Raw genomic sequence first — 19197 nt, 5'->3', positions numbered from 1 at the left:
GTGTCAGTAAAGCGTGTCAGAGTAGAGCCCTGGGAGAACACAACTAGCGAATAAGTAGGGTTATGAACAGCGACTAACGCTCTACCGTCCTGAAACCGAACTAGGCTAGGAGTAAGGCTAAGCCCACCAGAAATGCAGTAACCGCTCGGTGCAAGGAACACATCGCCATTAATAATACTGTCGGAAGTCAGCGTCAGAATATGCTCATTGCCCGCGGGAATGAAACAGTCGGTAGACGTGACCAAGCGCTGGCTATGGTCATTGACAGCGGACGAAGATTCAGTGTCCGTCATATGAATAGTTCGCTGACGGCAAGAGATGAAAACTGAGGCGGAGGACAGGAAGTCCCATCCCAAAATCATCGCGTAAGTGCACGAAGGTAGCATGACGAACTGAATGTGGTGGAGGATACCATCAATGAAAACGCGCGCAGTGCAAACACTGGAGGGCTGAACATGAACGGCATTAGCACAACGAAGGGGAGGGCCATTATACGATGTCTTCACTTTTCGCAATCGAGAACACAAGTCAGCACTAATAACGGAAAGCGATGCACCTGTGTCAACCAAGGCTTCGATTCGGACATCTTCAACACGCACCAAAAGTACATTTGACGGGTGCTCCGGAGGAGTTTCACGTTGTCCAAAAGATGCAGCTTTCCCTCCTGAAGCTGCACCATTTAGGTTTCCGGGTGGTGATCGGAGGACGAAGTAGCCGGCCGTAGAGGGGAGGAAGAGTGCCGCATTGGTGATGGAGAGCGACGACGCGGGAAACGCAATGAACCGGCAGTGTTGAAGTCCTGTGGAGATGGGGAACGTCGTGGATAATAATCGCAGTCAGAACGCCGACGTCGTGGTACAGGGCCAGAAAACTGATCCCTTTCAAAGCCGTCATAGCCACGTCTTTCATCTTGCTGACGGCGTCGGCAAAACCTGAACATTTGGCCATGGATGCCGCAGTAGTAACAAACTGGTCGAGGTGGGCTCCATGCGTTATAAGATGAAACAGGCGATGGTCTTGCAGTGATATGATTCAGGGACATGTGCGGTGCAGGTGCCTGTTGTGGCTGCTGGGGGGGTGGTGCTATAGAGGCAACCTGAGCGTACGTTGGCGTATGGAAAGGGTGCGGGGTCGTGATTTGCGGGCAGGTCACGGCAGCTATCTCTTTCCTCACGATATGGCGTAGGCCGCGACCAGGGGGCGTCAGATGGACCTCAGGATGGTTTGACGAAGCTTTGGCATGCAGTTCCTCACAGATGATGGAGCGAATCAAAGCACGTAGCTCGCTGTCGTTGGACGCCTGGAAATCAGATGTATCAGGGCGTAAGCGGAGCATATGAAGGTCATCGAGACGCTGACACGTAGTGATGATGTCGGCGATGGTAGTGGGATTCAGCACTACAAGAGCATTGAATGCCGCATTTCCAATACCCTTGAGCAGGTGGCGTACACGGTCACTCTCTGCCATCGAGGTGTTCACGCGGCGGCAGAGGGCGAGAACGTCCTCTATGTACGAAGTGTAGGACTCGCCTGAGTGCTGTACACGCTCAGCAAGCTTCTTAGCGATATCGGAGCGGACAGACGAGTTCGCGAAAATCTGGCGTAGATAGTGTTTAAAGATGCTCCAGTTGACCAAATCGAGCTCATGATTGGAACACCAAGTTTTCGCAACTCCGGTTAGGTAGAAGACGACGTGTGCAAGTTTTGCTGATTCGTTCCAGTGGTTAAAGTCACTCACGAGCTCGTATAGCCCCAACCAGTCTTCAACGTCGTCGCCTAGCCCAGCAAATACCGGTGGATCCTTCTCAGGGGTGGTGATTGTCCAAGAAGGAGTTCCCGCAGGGGTAGGCAAGGTGGATGTTGTGGTACTGGTCTGCTGATCTTGCGACATGGTTGAGTGCAGTTGGTAGAGGCGGCGACCCGAGCGGAGCTCCAGGGATGTAGCGTAGGTGAGGCTGGAGAGAGACCTGGAGCGAGAGGGCGAAGGAACCGGACAACACACTCCACCACTTGTGAAACGTGGTTTAGGCAGCCAGTCTCCTCTTTATTCTCTCGAGTGAGAGCCCCACCACCAGGCCCCAAAACGGTGATGATGAGTATGTACAGGTGAGAATATGAAGCGTATGAAAAATGCTCAGAATATATATATATATATATATATATATATATATATATATATATATATATATATATATATATATATATATATATACACGTATATGTATGTATATATATATGTATATATATGTACCCCCATGAGGCGGCACCTCCGCTCCATCAACCTCAGTGGAGCACATCTGGTGGAGCGAGCGGCGACGGCAGCGGCTTCGATGGCGGCGCCATCTGTTGGAGCGCGGCTGTGGCGTTGCTAGGCAACGGCGGCTCAAGGTCGTTCGTCGGCTACGGCATATTGCATAAGGCGCGACGATCCGAAATGGCTCGCTGGCTGAAGTAATAAAGCTTTCGCTTTAAAACCATATTGCATGAATGTCACCGTGTAGGTGCGAGGTCGTTGTGATGCTTGCAGTTACCCAAATAGACGTCAAAATAGGTTCATTGAAGAGCGGCAGCTGTCCATAGGGCCCTGGGGCACAAACTCAGTGCGCACAGCCAGCGGCCAAACATGGATATATATATATTCCGCGGTATGTATTTTGTAGATTTTTCATACATCGTTCATGATTTTCTTTTTGTGCTCTTGATTAATTTACAAGAATAAGTACACTCCTACGTTAATGTGTACGGTACCGTCTTCGGGCCGGATCCGAAGGCGCTACAATGTCTCGCAGCGTCTTGTAGCGTTCTTCTACGAGAAAGAGACTGCGGAATGAGAGCCGAGCCTGAAGGTGTGCTAACACAGCGTCCAAAAGCGTCAGCTGCTGCAAAGGGAGAATGTGTCAAACTGACACGCTCCCGCTCATGACGCAAGAAAAAAAAAGCCATTAAATCTAGTGGCCGAACTGGAGCCAGAGCACACACACGTGAGAGGTGACGTGTAGGTTCCTGTCGCGTCAAACAAGCATAATATAGTGGAACGTCTTTATAAAGAGTGCTTGGTGCTTTCAAAATCCTTTGTTAAATAGCTCACACAACAACATGGACGGAGCAGGTAATTCGTTATACAGGTCATTCAGTGGTAAAGGCGTTCGTTGTAGAAGTGCTCTATTTCAGTTGGCATCGGCAAGAGACAACGAAACTGCAAAAAGCAACTGCGTAGTCGTAGGAGCCGAAGGACGCAGGCATGGGCCAACATGTTCTCGCTCATAACCACAGCAGTCTCTCTGGTAACACCTATAGTTTTCTAACAAATACTTCGTCATTGTACAATTAACCACAAAACCATAACTTTTTCTTGAAGGACTTCAGCAGCAGCCAATGTCTCTTAGCTCAAAACTTTGATGCAAAGCCCTTAAAGAACATAAATGCAACGTCGAAGGTAATGTTTTGCAATAACGCGCTTTTTGAGAGTTGTAAAAAAATACACAATGTCGACGCCGATCTTCACTTGGAAGCAAACTGCCTGTGGTTTAGCTCTGGTTAAACCAAGTTGAACTGCGAAAGCAAGAGATGCATGGCTACGCTTGTGGTGTTTGTGGTTAAGCGTTTAGTTTAGCTCTACTATATAAACACGACAAGACAGGTAATGACTAGGCTAGGTAACGGCTAGGTAACGTCTACGCACCGTCTCATTTCGACGCTCTCGAGAACTCTAAGCGGCCTCTTCGGAAGTTGAAGAGGCATTCCGGGACGTTGCACGACTTCTAACCGCATCTTCGTTACGACGCTTCTCGTGTCGTGTGGTGCGTTCTTCTTGCGTCTCTTTGCATCTCTTCTTGCGTCTTCTTGCGATTCTCGAAGGGAACGGTGCCGTTGTTGTACGAGGAACTGGCGGGGGAACTAGAAGCGGAGCGAGCGACGGGACTGTCGGTGGAGCGGAAGGTGTTGTGTGCGCTGCGCTTCTTTGCCACTGGGAGCTTCCAAGCGTCCGTTGGGAGCGAGGAGACGATTCGTGTGTCGCAGTCGACAGTGAGCGAGTGCGTGCGATGGGTGGCAGAGGCCGTTGTGAACGCCGGGGCGCGCAACAAGTGGGTGCATTTTCCTAAGACCGCCGAGGAAAAGGCAGCCGTGAAGGAAGGTTTTCTTCGGCGCGTTGCTATCCCCGGCGTCATAGGATGCGTCGACGGCAGCCTCGTAGCTATTGTCGCACCGAAGGGTGAGCGCAAGGCTGCGTTCATGTGCCGTAAGGGAAACTACGCCCTCAACTGCATGTTCGTAAGTAAACCTCACGTTTTCTGGTGCCGATCCTTTTTGACAGTTATGTTGCTCATGTCATCGGGCACTTTCTCTGTTTACGTTTTACCGGATCTGCGATGCGGACATGAAAATCTTGGCCGTGGACCCTCTGCGACCGGGGTCGGACCACGATGCTTTTGTTTGGCGCACGACATGGCTGCGCCGACGGTTTCAAGCGGGCCGCATTGTGAATCCCAGAGAATACCTCCTCGGTGAGGCAGAACACCGTTTTTGGCGCAGTCACGCTTCAGTAGCGCAGAACGCCGTGTCCGCTCCAACCCAAAGTTTTAACCAAATTACAAGCACATAGGTCGGGAGTAAAAAAAAAATGAAGTCACCATTGTCACCATTGTGACTGCCACCATTCTCAATGTTCGAAGGGTTAAGTTACAAGCACATTATGTGCTTGCAAGGAGCAGATGAAAGCAATACGTATTAGTGCTGGTACTACACCCAGTGCCTGCCAGAAGCAGAAGAAATGAACAAACATTAGTGCTGCTACTGCTACTACTGTCATTGATAGTACCAACAAGTGTTGATTTCTTCTGCTTGTGGCAGGCACCGAGTAGTGCACTTGTAAATTTGTTAACCGTTTGTGTCGGGTATGGACATGCTCAACTCATGCTTTTACTTGGGATTCACCTCTGAAGCCTGCTGTAGACTTCCTAAGTTTGCAACTTGCCTCTCGTCAGAGGAGTACCCAATGTACTATTTCCATTTTCGTGCAGGTGACAGTGGCTACCCCTTGGAGCCGTGGCTCCTGACCCCAGTTCCTGGCTATCCTCCAGCGCAGACAGCCGAGGGGCAGTACAACACAGCACATGGCGCCATGCGTTCCGTAGTGGAGAGGTGCATTGGGCTCTTAAAGAGCCGTTTCCGCTGTCTTCAGCGATATCGCACCCTCCTCTACGAGCCGGAACGTGCAGCCAACATTGTCGCGGCATGTGCTGTGTTGCACAACCTTCGCCTTTCTGAGGGCAACATAGACTCGGGCGATGATGACAGCGATGACGACGACAGCAGCAGCAGCAGCAGTACTGAGCTGTGCGGTAATGGCGACCCCATTCCGCAAGGTCTGCCCCGAAACACAGGGTCGAGGATGAATTATTTGAGTGGCCGGGCTGTCCGTGACTCTGTGATTGGCATGTTTGGAACAACCCGTGGGCAGCACATACATTACCTGAGAAGTGTTCGGCGGCAGCTGCGACGTCAACAGCAGCGTCAGCATCGCTAGGTGCATGCCCACAGTTGTAGCATAACATATGCCAAAAAATTGCATTGTGCATTTCAGGCTGTCAAATTGCAGACAGATTTCCCATGCTAAGTTGTGGTTGATGTTTATGTAATGCAAAGCATTCATGACTTGTCAAGGAATGTAAAAGTTGTGTAGTGAACAGTTATTTAAGGCCTGCATTTATACTAAGTGAAACAGTATGTTTAGTGGCGACATATAAGATTGAAAGCAAGCTAAAAATAAGTGTATTTTCAAAGGGTCTGCCATGATTTGCATGTTGCTGCTGTCGTCACCTAGATGCCCTGCGTGCCATGCATGTAGCCTGCAGTTGTCATAATTATTTCTATTCGTATCGGTGAGAGTTCTGTGTTCCCTTAAGCGTTGATGGACATAAGCGCCTGTCTACTCGCTTTCTATTCGTCGCAGAGAAGCTCCCAAAAGCCAAAATGTACAGTGTATGTCACACCTTCCGCCCCATTGAACGTGCTGTTACACGTGCAACTTCTAGTTCCTGCACCATTTTGTCTCGCAACAACCGCAAAGTTCCTTTGTAGTGACGAAAATGCCGTCCACCTGGTCATCCGACATGTCAAATACTGTGGCTCCCGTGAAGTGTGGCACGCATGAGCAGTTGATAGATTTCAACAAAGTGCCCTCATTTGTAAATAGCTGAACTCGGAGAATGGAATATTGCAGAGTGTGTAATTACATTTCGACAGTGCAAGCTAGCACTGCAAATACAGTAGCGCCATGCAAATAAAAGCACCAGAGGAACACTGCACCTTTCCGCATTATTTCACCCTTCAACATACAGACATTTTTTTGGTAACACTTGTTTATGTACACATCACGTGCGACAGTCTCTACATTGAATAAGTGCGAGAATAGTAAGTACTGCAGCAGTAGAGACATATGCAACATATCACAGACAAGTTGCAATATATATTCTCTGATCCCCTAAACCTTAGACCCATTTCACTGACTTGCACCTTCTCAAAGCTCCTTGAACGTGTCATACACACCCATATCATTAATTATCTTGAAGATCACAACATCATATATAAATATCAGCACGGTTTTCGCAAGGGATTTTCTTGCGACACTCAGCTTGCTGGATTTACTAACGACTTATTTACTTTAGTAGACGCCGGGTTTCAAGTCGACGCTTTGTTTCTCGATTTTTCTAAGGCATTTGATCGGGTCCCCCACCATAGACTACTACTCAAGTTATCGCATCTCAATGTTCACCCTCAGGTTTTAGCATGGATTAAAGACTTCCTCTCATCTCGCGTTCAGTTCACAGCTGTTAATGGTTCTAACTCTTCGATGGCTCAAGTCACATCCGGTGTACCCCAGGGGAGCGTGCTTGGTCCCCTGCTCTTTCTAATATTTATTAATGACCTACCCAATTGTGTATCTTCCCAAATCAGACTGTTCGCGGACGACTGTGTTGTGTACCGAGCCATTAAATGTGAAACTGACCACCAATTTTTACAAACTGACCTCGATTCAATTAACACTTGGTGTTCATCGTGGCTAATGATGCTAAACCACTCTAAGACAAAGCTGGTCTCCTTTACAAGAAACTCTTCCCGCATCCCAACTGCATACACTATTAATCACGTAACAGTTGAGACAGCTTCTACTTACAAATATTTAGGGGTTCACCTTCAGTCCGACTTAACCTGGAACTATCACATCGATCTGATTTTAGCAGCTGCTAACCGTTCTCTTGGCCTCTTAAAACGTAACCTTCGACACGCTGCAGCGCCTGTGCGTAAACTTGCTTATATCACCCTAATCCGTCCGAAAATCGAGTACGCTTCAGCCATATGGGACCCGGATCAAACCTACCTCATAGATAACATCGAATCCCTGCAGAACCGTGCTGCTCGTTTCATTTTTTCAGATTACTCACGTTTCACTAGCGTCACATTGTTAAAGGCTCGTGCTGGTCTTGATAACCTTTCCCATCGTCGCGAACTTGCTCGCTTAACACTTTTTCACAAAATTTACCATCATCCGTTGCTTCATGACGATTTCTTTCAATCACCACCGGCGGTCTTTCCACGCCGTGACCATCCTTTCAAGATCAAACGCATCATTTGCCGCACTTCATCTTTTGCGAAATCATTCATACCCACAACAATTATTGAGTGGAACCAGCTGCCTGCTTCAATCGCAACTGAAATGAATTCGTCCAAGTTTCATGAACTTCTAAAAGATGAATGTGATGAGTAGCTTTTTTTCTAGTTTTGTTCCATTACCACAATGTGTTTGATTTTTAATATATATACATTTTTTTGTGTTCTGTTTACTACGTTGCGTTTTTTTTTCATTATGTCTCATTGAGTGTTGTTCTGTTTTTTTAATTATTATTCTTTGCCTATTTCTTGAATACGCTTCTCTGGGTTGCTTGTAGAATTTTTGTCACCCCCTATGTAATACCCTCGTTGTGAGGGCCTTTAGGGGTTTCTTGAAATAAAAAAAAAATAAATAAAAAATATTGCATCACATTGTTCTTGCATCTGAAAGATTCACAGGTAACGGCAGGCATCGTGTAAGGAAGGTGTTGTACGCTGCACAAATATACAGTAATAGCAAGTGGCTTAAACTGCACCTGAAAAAGGTGCAGGTGCCTAAATCACGCATCAACAGAAGAATATCACTGCAAAATATGTAGGTACATCACTACGTGTGAAAGGAACATGCTGTCGTGGAGTTCCATACTGAAAAAAAAAGCCATAACATCTTGCTTTGATATTGAGTAAGAGAAACTGCATAAATATTGCACGCGAGGGGTAAACGTACAATGTATCACAACCATGAAAGAACACTGAATGACAACAAAACGTGGTAATGAAAAACAAGAAAAGAATACGTCAAGCCCTGTATGTCACGGCAACCAAATATATAAACCATGAAAAAACACTGAACGACAACAAAACGTACTCATGAAAAAGAAGACATTAGGCCCCGTATGTCACGACAAAAAAGATATATCAACCAGGAAATATCAGTGAATGGCAACAAAACGTAATAATGAAAAACAAGAAAAGAAGGCATTAAGCCTTGTATGTCACTACAAAAAAAAAATATTGACCATGAAAGATCAGTAAATGGAAACAAAATGTTATAACGACAAACAAGAAAAGAAGACATTCCAGCCCTGTATGCCAAAAAAAAGCATGTATAATATGTACATAAATGTGCAAAAAAATACACATTACAAATGAGGTGAAGGTGCATAGGCAAGGAATTTTCAGAACTTTTTCTTTTTGCTGTGCATATTCAGAGGTTCCGTGTGACACTACATTAAGGCGCATTGATGACACAGGATTGAATTGTAGAACATTTGCAGTGTTGCTTCGTGCTTAACTTGACATGACAACAACTAGGCACCTCATATTTGCAATGCCGCAGTCAGATTAATGTACCATCAGGCTTGCTGGCACTTGTGCAGGTGAGCGTGATAGTGTGGGCGCTCTTATTGCTGAAGTACAATTGACTTCAAGCAAAAAAATCACGCTGCGACGGCTATGCTACTTGTGGTTGCATAAAAGGGTGACGAGCAATTATTTCTTGCTAACTAGCAATATCCGGCCTTCATATCACCATTACTACAACAGCAAAATTTAAGCTAATAAAAATGGTATAAAATTCCTTGCCTATGCTAGTACTTATTTACATATGTGGGTCCTGAGAGGGGGGAGGGACTTGGCTGCCACCATGGGCCAGTGCAGCCAGCAGCAGGTGCAGGAGACGCTGGTTTGTCTCCAGTGAGCGTCGTTCCACTGCCAGCCGCTGCTGCGGAACGTCGCGCATGCTGCCAACCACCTCCCTCAGCTGTTGCAGTCCCTCCATGTGGACAGCATGTTGCTGCCGCAGGACCTCCATATGGACGGTATGCTGTTGGCGCAGGACGTCCATATGGGCCTCGTGGTGCTGTTAGCGAATACGATGTGTAATTAGTTTAATTATATAAGCTCAGTGACAATGCCTTGGTGTGTTGCATTCATCCGAATTTGCAGGCTATTGTCACTGTATATTGAAACACTGATAATATCTTTCTGGCCCATCAAATTTGTGCAGTCCCATCCCATTAAGATGTCATACATGGTTATACCTGCTTCCCCGAACCTAATGCCACTTCTTTCTTTTTGCCACATAATTGCGTAAATATTGACACATATTATTCCACGCAAATGTGTACAAGATATAATCAGCGCAGCACTGTATGCATACATTATGCTTGTTTACTGATTAATTGTTGGAGAGGTCATATGCTCGTCAATTTCATACGCAGAAAAATAGACGTCTGTGGCCTTACACATACCCGCTGGTTTTGCTCCAGCATTTATCGGCGGAAGCGAGCCTCCTCCTGTGCGCTGGCTTCCGCCGACTGGCCCTGCCGAACATATTCGGCAGTAGCCATCTGGACGGCGCCTTCGAGGTCCCGCTGCCTTGACTGCCTACGGGGGGGGGGGGTGCTTGCGGCTCTCGAGGTGTTGGCTGGGGGGTCGGCTGGAAGGGTGGCTGCTGGAGGGTAGGCGGTTGCTCTTCATGCAAGACAAAAGCAAACACTGCTCATCCACTGTTATCCGGCCCACACAGCTTAATTGTCCTAACCAGTCACTTCGAAATGTCATTGTAGCTGCATAGCTACAATTATGATACACAAGGCAGTCGCATAGTTGGAGCAAAAGATGTCACAGAAAATTGCTGGTTACAGTAACCTATAAGAAGCACAAGGAATCTGAATTACAACATCATGTCATTTGTAGGCTTGCATTTCTGCTCCATGAATAAGAGCTGAATGCTGGACACAAAGGTAGTAACAGCACAGTGGGCTACTTCATAGCAAGGTCATACAGCAACTGCAAACAATGCTACAACAAAAGCTGGGTCACTGACTTACGCGTAAAGCCACTTGGCCCAGCAACAACTGCAGGACCCGACACCACAAACGCAGTTGTTGCTGGTGCACTGCGGGAGGGCCCTGCAGCATCCTCCGAACTTGCGTCCTACAATCAGAGCAGTGTTCAGCATTGCGAGCAGTGTGTGCAATGCGCATCATTTACACAAGTTGCTGCTCAGAGTACATAACCTATATTGTTACTTGCACAAAAAACGAAAAAGAATATGGCTGAAGAGATTTTGGAATATTGTATTGCAATGTATTGCTGAAAATGTGTGAGGCTACAGCAGCACAAACAACACTTTTTAAACCCAATGTACGCACGTCGCTATCGGCGAAGTTCTGGGGCGGGGAAACAAGGAGGCCGCCTGTCCTCCCAAGGATGTCGAGGACGCGGCCGTCCACTCCACCTACTCTGCCGCCTCCAGTGTCCCTGCAAACACAACAACGACAACAACTACGTGAAACGACGTTACTGTCAGCATCATTAGAAAGCTCACCTCTTCTCGCTCGCGGCCCTGGCCGCTTCTTTCTTGGCCTTATGAGCCATTTTGGCCCAGTGGTTTCGCCAATGGCTCGTTGACTTAACCGCTGGGCCCTGTCCGTTTAACACTGCCGCCACCGCCTCCCATAGCTCGTTCTTTCGAGCAGCAGTCATACGTGGCGAGAACTCCGTAGAAGCTCTCGCCAGGTATGGGTGCTGCTCGATGAACTGCACCAGAATATCCGTTCCTTCTTGTGAAACTCTGGGCCCTTTAGCTGCCGCCATTTTCGATTTTCAAACTTGGGAATTTCAGCCGACCCGCAACACAGTAAGAAATTTACAGGCAAACATTCTGTCTAAGCTAAGCGCCTGCATAAAGTGCTCACTACGAATTGATTATTTTTTGCCTTTTTATACCACTAATATAGAAAAGCTAAAGAAGCTGCTCACCTTTACCGTTGTAGCAGCTTCTTTCTCGGAGCGTAACCGTAGCGCAGGGGCGCCAGGCCCAGGAAGTATTACCGTTGCTGCGATCACATTGACGAGGCTATTTTTCTGTCGTGGCGGTGCTCTAATGAAAGGTGCTGAGTGCCTTGACAGTTCTCGATCCACTATGTTGCAAAGTTTGTCCTCGTGGGTTACGGTTAATTCTTGTTGGCCCTTCGTAAAGAAGAAATTATCACACGTCAGACATGATGCACCGAAAACCACACGACAACGTAAGCACTACACGAGCAATATTTACTCACGTCACTCTGCTGTATCTCATGGCTCCTGCAAGCAGCGCAGATTCTTCTCAGATGCAAGTGTACCGCTGTGGGCCGCAATTAGTTGCGCTGCGTTACCGACACGCTAGCGGCTGTCAGCTGTTGGGTAAACAGAGGCCGCCATTTTGCGTGCGCTCAACGGCATGGCTTGGATGCACATCCGACCAATATGTGGCTATGACTTCAAAAATAGGAGTACTTGCGTTTGCATTTCTTCAAGCTGCGGCAGCTTTTACGTTGTAAAGTTACAAAATGAAATTGCTTTACGAAGCATGGAAGTCCGCTTTTATTAAGTGTTGTTTTACAAGACGAATTTGCTATACAGCCCCGGAAAAAGAGAAGAGAACACGAAAGAAACATCGGGCGAATGAAGGCAGCTTCTGATTGGACTATCCAAAAAACGCCGTGCCTACGCAACCACCATTTCCAAAATCGGTGACGTCAGGCGAAAAGGCATTGCCATAAAGAAAGGCATTCCTACAAAATAGCACCCCTGGTGGAGCAAGCGGCGACGGCAGCGGCTTCGACGGCGGCGCCATCTGTTGGAGCGCGGCAGTGGCGTTGCTAGGCAATGGCGGCTCAAGGTCGTTCGTAGGCCACGGCATATGGCATACGGCGCGACGAGCCGAAATGGCTCGCTGGCTGAAGTAATAAAGCTTTCGTTTTAAAACCATATTGCGTGAATGTCACCGTGTAAGTGCGAGGTCCTTGTGATACTTGCAGTCACCCAAGTAGACGTCAAAATAGTTTCATTGAAGAGCGGCAGCTGTCCATTGGGCCCTGGGGCACAAACCCAGTGGCGTACAACCAGCGGCCAAAAATGGAAATATATATTCAGTGGTACGTATGTCCCGGATTTTCTTTTTGTGCTCTTGATTAATTTACAAGATTAAGTTCACTCCAATGTTAATGTGTGCAGTAAAAAGTATGTGGAATATATATGCTGGAGCTCAATATCTTGGCTTACGGCACTGAGCTCTTTCGACGAGGTACAGATACATCGCAATTTGTATCAGCTTTTAATTTATATATTACCTGATGCCATGAATGTTGCCTGCCTCGTACACGAGGGGACCTTTCTCAAAAGCAAACACACTCAAATGCTTTTTTCTGTAGATAAGGCCTTAAAACTTGCAGTGTGAAGCCACTAGAAGCGCGGTTTGAATGTCTGCGTCCCGTTTTGTGCTTCACATGCCAGTGGTCTGACTTTGCCGTTCGCAGCGCTCTTCGCTAGTGCATCGCTGACGTGCCGCTGGCTCATTACGATGGCCGCTTGGTGCCGATTTGGGAAAAGCTGTCGTGTATGTAAATTAGTGAAATATAGCAGCTCCAAAAATGATAAATAGAAGAAATTTAGTCAAAAGAGCGTTCGAGAAAAAGGCGAGAAGGCGCTTCGGTGGTGAGCCCCATGCACCGCTCACGACTGCAATATTTGGCCGAGATCTATACAGCAGCGTATGAGATCTTCGTAAAGCGTATGCTGTCCGCGGAATCTGAGCGGGTGGTTCATGAACCCTTGAAAGAAACTTACACAGGCTTTAACCGGCACCTGCAAAACTAGCGTCAATTTTAGGGCGTTCCGACCAAAGCTCTTGGGATATGCCTTGGAATACCACGCAGCGCGTGAGTGGCTGAAACTATTTCCATTGCTCAGGATGATAGAATCATCATCATCATCATCAGCCTGGTTACGCCCACTGCAGGGCAAAGACCTCTCCCATATTTCTCCAACAACCCCGGTCATGTACTAATTGTGGCCACGCCGTCGCTGCAAACTTCTTAATCTCATCCGCCCACCTAACTTTCTGCCGCGCCCTGCTACGCTTCCCTTCCCTTGGGATCCAGTCCGTAACCCTTAATGACCATCGGTTATCTTCCCTCCTCATTACATGTCCTGCCCATCCCCATTTCTGTTTCTTGATTTCAACTAAGATGTCATTAACTCGCGTTTGTTCCCTAACCCAATCTGCTCTTTCCTTATCCCTTAACGTTACACCTATCATTCTTCTTTCCATAGCTCGTTGCGTCGTCCTCAATTTGAGTAGAACTCTTTTCGTAAGCCTCCAGGTTTCTGCCCCGTAGGTGAGTACTGGTAAGACACAGCTATTCTATACTTTTCTCTTGAGGGATAATGGTAACCTGCTGTTCATGATGTGAGAATGCCTGCCAAACACACCCCAGCCCATTCTTTTTCTCCTGATTATTTCCGTCTCATGATCCGGATCCGCCGTCACTACCTGCCCCAAGAAGGTGTATTCCCTTACGACTTCCAGTGCCTCGCTGCCTATTGTAAATCGCTGTTCTCTTCCGAGACTGTTAAACATTACTTTAGTTTTCTGCAGATTAATTTTTAGACCCACTCTTCTGCTTTGCCTCTCCAGGTCAGTGAGCATGCATTGCAATTAGTCCCCTGAGTTACTAAGCAAGGCAATATCATCAGCGAATCGCAAGTTACTAAGGTACTCTCCATTAACTTTTATCCCCAATTCTTCCCAATCCAGGTATCTGAATACCTGCTGTAAACATGCTGTGAATAGCATTGGAGAGATCGTATCTCCCTGCCTGACGCCTTTCTTTATTGGGATTTTGTTGCTTGCTTTATGGAGGACTACGGTGGCTGTGGAGCTGCGATAGATATCTGTCAGTATTTTTACATACGGCTCGTCTACACCCTGATTCCGTAATGCCTCCATGACTGCTGAGGTTTCGACAGAATCAAACGCTTTCTCGTAATCAATGAAAGCTATATATAAGGGTTGGTTATATTCCGCAGATTTCTCTATCACCTGATTCATAGTGTGAATATGATCTATTGTTGAGTAGCCTTCACGGAATCCTGCCTGGTCCTTTGCTTGACAGAAGTCTAAGGTGTTCCTGATTCTATTTGCGATTACCTTAGTAAATATATAGTTTGTAGGCAACAGACAGTAAGGTGATTGGTCTATAATTTTTCAAGTCTTTGGCGTCTCCTTTCTTATGAATTAGGATTATGTTAGCGTTCTTCCAAGATTCCGGTACGCTCGAGGTCATGAGGCATTGCGTATACAGGGTGGCCAGTTTCTCTAGAACAATCGGTCCACCATCCTTCAACAAATCTACTGTTACCTGATCCTCCCCAGCTCCCTTCCCCCTTTGCATATCTCCCAAGGCTTTCTTTACTTCTTCCGGCGTTACCTTTGGGATTTCGAATTTCTTTAGGCTATTTTCCCTTCCATTACCGTCGTGGGTGCCACTGGTACTTTATAAATCTCTATAGAACTCCTCAGCCACTAGAACTATCTCATCCATATTAGTAATGATATTGCCGGCTTTGTCTCTTAACGCATATAAGCTGTCGTGTATGTGAATTAGTGAAATATAGCAGCTCCAAAAATGATAAATAGAAGAAATTTAGTCAAAAGAGCGTTTGAGAAAAAGGCGAGAATGCGCTTCGGTGGTGAGCCCCATGCACTGCTCACGACTGCAATATTTGGCTGAGATCTATACAGCAGCGTATGAGATCTTCGTAAAGCGTATGCTATCCGCGGAATCTGAGCGGGTGGTTCATGAACCCTTGAAAGAAACTTACACAGGCTTTAACCGACACCTGCAAAGCTAGCGTCAATTTTAGGGCGTTCCGACCAAAGCTCTTGAGATATGCCTTGGAATACCACGCAGCGCGTCAGTGGCTGAAACTATTTCCATTGCTAAGGATTATATCTCTGTCGACACAATGCGCACGCCCAACTGGTTTATTGCCCGGGCCCTTGACACCACTTCACCAGCCTCAACGTAAAAGGGCCTCAAAAGTGATATAGTGCCATTGTCAGTGCATATCATTCTTCACTTACATCGGGGTCAGCACCCTTGGTCACCCCTTTTTCTTCACCATGGTGTTTGTACTGCCTTAATGTACACCTCAGAAGTTGATGACGGGCTACAAAGTCAGATCTACCACGGCCTGCACTAAAACAACTCAGCTCCTGTTGTACGAGAATTGCAGTAGCCACTGCAAATCATATTGACCGCAAAAAAGACGGGGACATAGGAAGAAAACACATACACAGCACAGGCGGGTTTTTTTTTGGCGGTAACTTTCAACTGTTTTATTCATAGCAGCCAGTGGGCATATATAGGCAAAAGGAACATGCGCAGATCGCGGCAAACAAGAATGCACATCAGCTTAGCGTGGCAACCAATTATCAAAAAAATCTATTTCCGCTTGAAACAACCTAATGGAGGTATCGCTAACACAATCTTCGCCTTTCTTATTTATATGGTAAGCCTCCATCAGTTCACATGCAGTCTGGTCATGGCTTCTGCCCAGAATCTTTATCTCCTCAAAAAGAGGTGCACAGCGACAGGCATTGCAGTGCGCAGGTAAGTGCGCCAACTCATCTTTCTTTAACTTTTACTCATGCTCCCTGGCTCGATCATTTAGGCACCGTCCAGTCCAGGCAGTAGCCACGCATACAACTGTATTCAAGGATAGAATACATCCAACAGTTGTGGCGGTGCTTTGCGTAGACCGACGAGAGGACTAACACTGCAGATTCAAGACGTCACGTGTCTTGACGTCTACGGCTGCAGAACTGACGGCTTTGCGCACTGCACTTCAATTGATTGACACAGATAGTAGTGTTATATGAGCCATCTTTTATGGATCGAGACTGGCCTTAGACAGTGTGCACTCAGTTCTCCGGCGTGGATCTTACGAATAGCTAACGTTCGAAATGGTCCAACTTCCCCACGATGTAAAACAAACAAGCAGACGTACTTATTTTACAGCAGCTAATTGGCCATTAAGAGATAACATCAAATGATCACGCAGAGAAAGCTACCCGAGAACCACATTAAAGTGAACACAGCGTTCCCATTGATGTTTCCAGGACAGGCACTGCAAAACATCTTCGTCACACGGCACATAAGCTCTCCTTATCGAAGTCGAACCCTCTAAATATAATGCGCACCAGGTTACACGAACTGAACCCTTCGTGTAAGCTCCGACCTCCACCCAGGCTTCATCAACATGAGTCATCTCTTAAAAACGGACCGCATTTGCCAGTGGCCTTCACGAAGGCTGATACTACATTGATTTATCGGAATGGCTAGCAATGCTGCGCGCGATGTCTCTTGCACGAAAGAGAATATCAAACACTTTTTCAGCCACTGTCGTCCAATTCAGTCTCTAAGACACTCTATATAGAGTTGCGACGACTGGGAGATCGGCCGTTGTCGGTGCAGATGCTGCTCAATGACCGCCCCCCTTCTCCATCGTCCAAGAAGGCTGTGAAGGCATCTCAGTGTTTCCTGAGAGCGATCGGGCAGTGTGAACGCCTTTGAGAGCGTGGGGCAATCCGCGCGTGTATCGTGAATACACCGCGTCTTTCATTCAACCTCCTCCCCCTCACGTGACCTAATCTCCTCTTTCTGCCTACCCAGAAAAATGTTCAAACGTAAACTGCTGGCAATCTTGTTTTCTTTTAAAATTGTTAAGTAACAAAGATAAATGTAAAGTTCTGTTTCAGTTGTTGACTTCCTTTTACGTGTTTTTGGGATATCAGCGAATCTTCTATGTGATTTTAAAAATAACTTTTCATAGTGCTTAAGTACAGCCATATTGTATAGGATGTATAATGAATGTATGATGTAGGATGTATTTGTATGTAGGATGTATGTACTAGTTGTAACGCCGCTTCTCCTTTTTGTACCAGCTCTGCTGTACTGCCGTAGACTGCTCCATTTGTTACTGGGGCAGAGCTAAAGGCAGCCGTGCCTTTCGCTCTGACACCCTCAGTATGATGTGATTTTCCTGCACATAAAAACTGACTGACTGTCAGTTCTTTCTGTTCCCCTTCCCCATCCCCCAGTGCAGGGTAGCCAACCAGACGTATTTTAGGTTAACATGCCAGCCATATACCTTTCTACCCTCCTCCTTTATGACAACCAGGGGGATTTGTAATGCACTGGCGCACGCAGATTTTACAGTGTCCTGTTTCAATCGTTTCAGGTAGATTCCTAAAAGCGATGTCAACACATTCTCAGCTGTGATTCTCAGCTCATAGTAATTACTCGTTAACACTGGTTACATTCCGGCCTCTTATTCCTTCCAGTAGTTCAGTTTCCTTCAGTTCTACAAATCCTTCTTCAGAAATTACCCCATAGACATAAATCACTGAATGGTGTGGCATCGCTGTAATAGTATCTTTATCAAATTCTCTAAGCTGGCCAGTTCCTCGTGCTGTGACGTTTCATCGATTATTCGGGACGTTTGTGGACTTGCGGTGCGCCGTCAGCGTGCACAACCCTTCGTCAGGCTCACGCGTTCATCCTCCCGGCAAGGTCTGAGCTTTACCACGTGAAATTTTGCCTCATGCCGCTTATTCGCGATCCACACCTTCAGCGTCCTCTCGCGGTGGAAGAGCCTCTGACCAATTCAGAGGCTCTTCCACCGGCTGCAATAGGCACAAGCTACAAGACTCCACCGGCACAACCTTCTCGATGTCTTCAGCGACCACTGCAACCCTCATGCTATCGGCATTCGACATTTCATCGCTGGCCTTCCTATAATCAGTGCTCACAATTTCCGTGGATGCCTGGCCTACCGAAGTTTTGCAGAAGCCAGCTCTGCCATCTGGTTTCTTCAGCACGAGGATCACTTCTACGCCAACAACGTGAATGACCAACACTTGCGCTAACTCCACGCATGTCGTGAACTCCCAGACGGCCCTCTTTCGGTGCTATAACTTCGACAGCCCAGGGCATCTACCAGAATCGGCGCCTCGACTTTATTTCGCACTATGGCATCAATGTGCCTACGCCTCGCTCACAACCTTATGTCTTATCACCGCCTCCCACAACCGCATCCCGCCGGCTTTCGCAGATGCCCGGAGCAGCCGACTGTCGCAGCAGCGAAAGTGCGTCTGGCAGCTGATGACTTGCGTGATGGTAACGCAAGCGCTGGTCTCTGAGCTTTGTAGAAATATTGCGGCACAATCCATCTCACCATAGCTGTCAATGGTAGTGCGTTAGTTTTGAATAAATATAGCGACACACCATATTGCCACCGTAGAAACGAGATATCTATGCGGCAAGCACTGAGGCGGGACTGCGCTGCTTGTCATCAACACCCGAGCCAGATCTCCAACCTCTCTGTGGCACGTTAGTGGGAACCCGAGTTGGTACAAATCAGGGCGCCTGCTATTTAAACGACAAAAGCTGGCAACATCAAGCGCTATTCACTAGTTCACGGCCCCCGATCTTCCTTACTTGAGCACTGTGGCCGGCTTGCAGCCTTTCGTATCGGGTGACTGCTTTCGCAACCATTCCGGAGGCTGTGTCCCAGGGTGCACGAGGTGCAATTTGTCTTCTCGACAGCACAGAGAACCGAAAGGCTTCAGGACAGCGGCTCCTCAGGAGACCACCGCAGACGTTCCCAAAGCTCCGTGTGTACACAAGATAGATGTGATAAGGAGCAACACGGCAGTCTGGTTCTTACACGTTGAAAGACGCATTTATTGCC

General features: G+C 47.2%; 1 protein-coding gene across 1 annotated transcript; it reads left to right on the top strand.

Annotated features, from left to right (window-relative positions):
- Positions 1-2255: 2255 nt before the first annotated feature.
- LOC139047848 (putative nuclease HARBI1) lies at positions 2256-5527 on the top strand. The gene is made up of 3 exons (XM_070521988.1): positions 2256-2345; positions 3859-4213; positions 5022-5527. Exons 1-3 carry the CDS (start codon positions 2256-2258, stop codon positions 5525-5527), a joined length of 951 nt encoding a protein of 316 aa, XP_070378089.1.
- Positions 5528-19197: the final 13670 nt, after the last annotated feature.

Source organism: Dermacentor albipictus, chromosome 7 (assembly GCF_038994185.2).
Source record: "Dermacentor albipictus isolate Rhodes 1998 colony chromosome 7, USDA_Dalb.pri_finalv2, whole genome shotgun sequence".
In the NCBI taxonomy this organism is placed as follows: Eukaryota; Metazoa; Arthropoda; class Arachnida; order Ixodida; family Ixodidae; genus Dermacentor; species Dermacentor albipictus.
The sequence above is the reverse complement of the archived record's forward strand: the minus strand, read 5'-3'. Positions and strand labels throughout refer to the sequence as shown.

What these genes read in the sequence shown, in the direction of transcription:
- LOC139047848 (XM_070521988.1), top strand. Translation starts at nt 2,256, where the DNA reads ATGAGGCGGCACCTCCGCTCCATCAACCTCAGTGGAGCACATCTGGTG. An exon ending in CTTCGATGGCGGCGCCATCT is followed by an intron (nt 2,346 to 3,858) that starts GTTGGAGCGCGG and finishes CGATTCTCGAAG; the next exon opens with GGAACGGTGCCGTTGTTGTA. An exon ending in AGCTATTGTCGCACCGAAGG is followed by an intron (nt 4,214 to 5,021) that starts GTGAGCGCAAGG and finishes ATTTTCGTGCAG; the next exon opens with GTGACAGTGGCTACCCCTTG.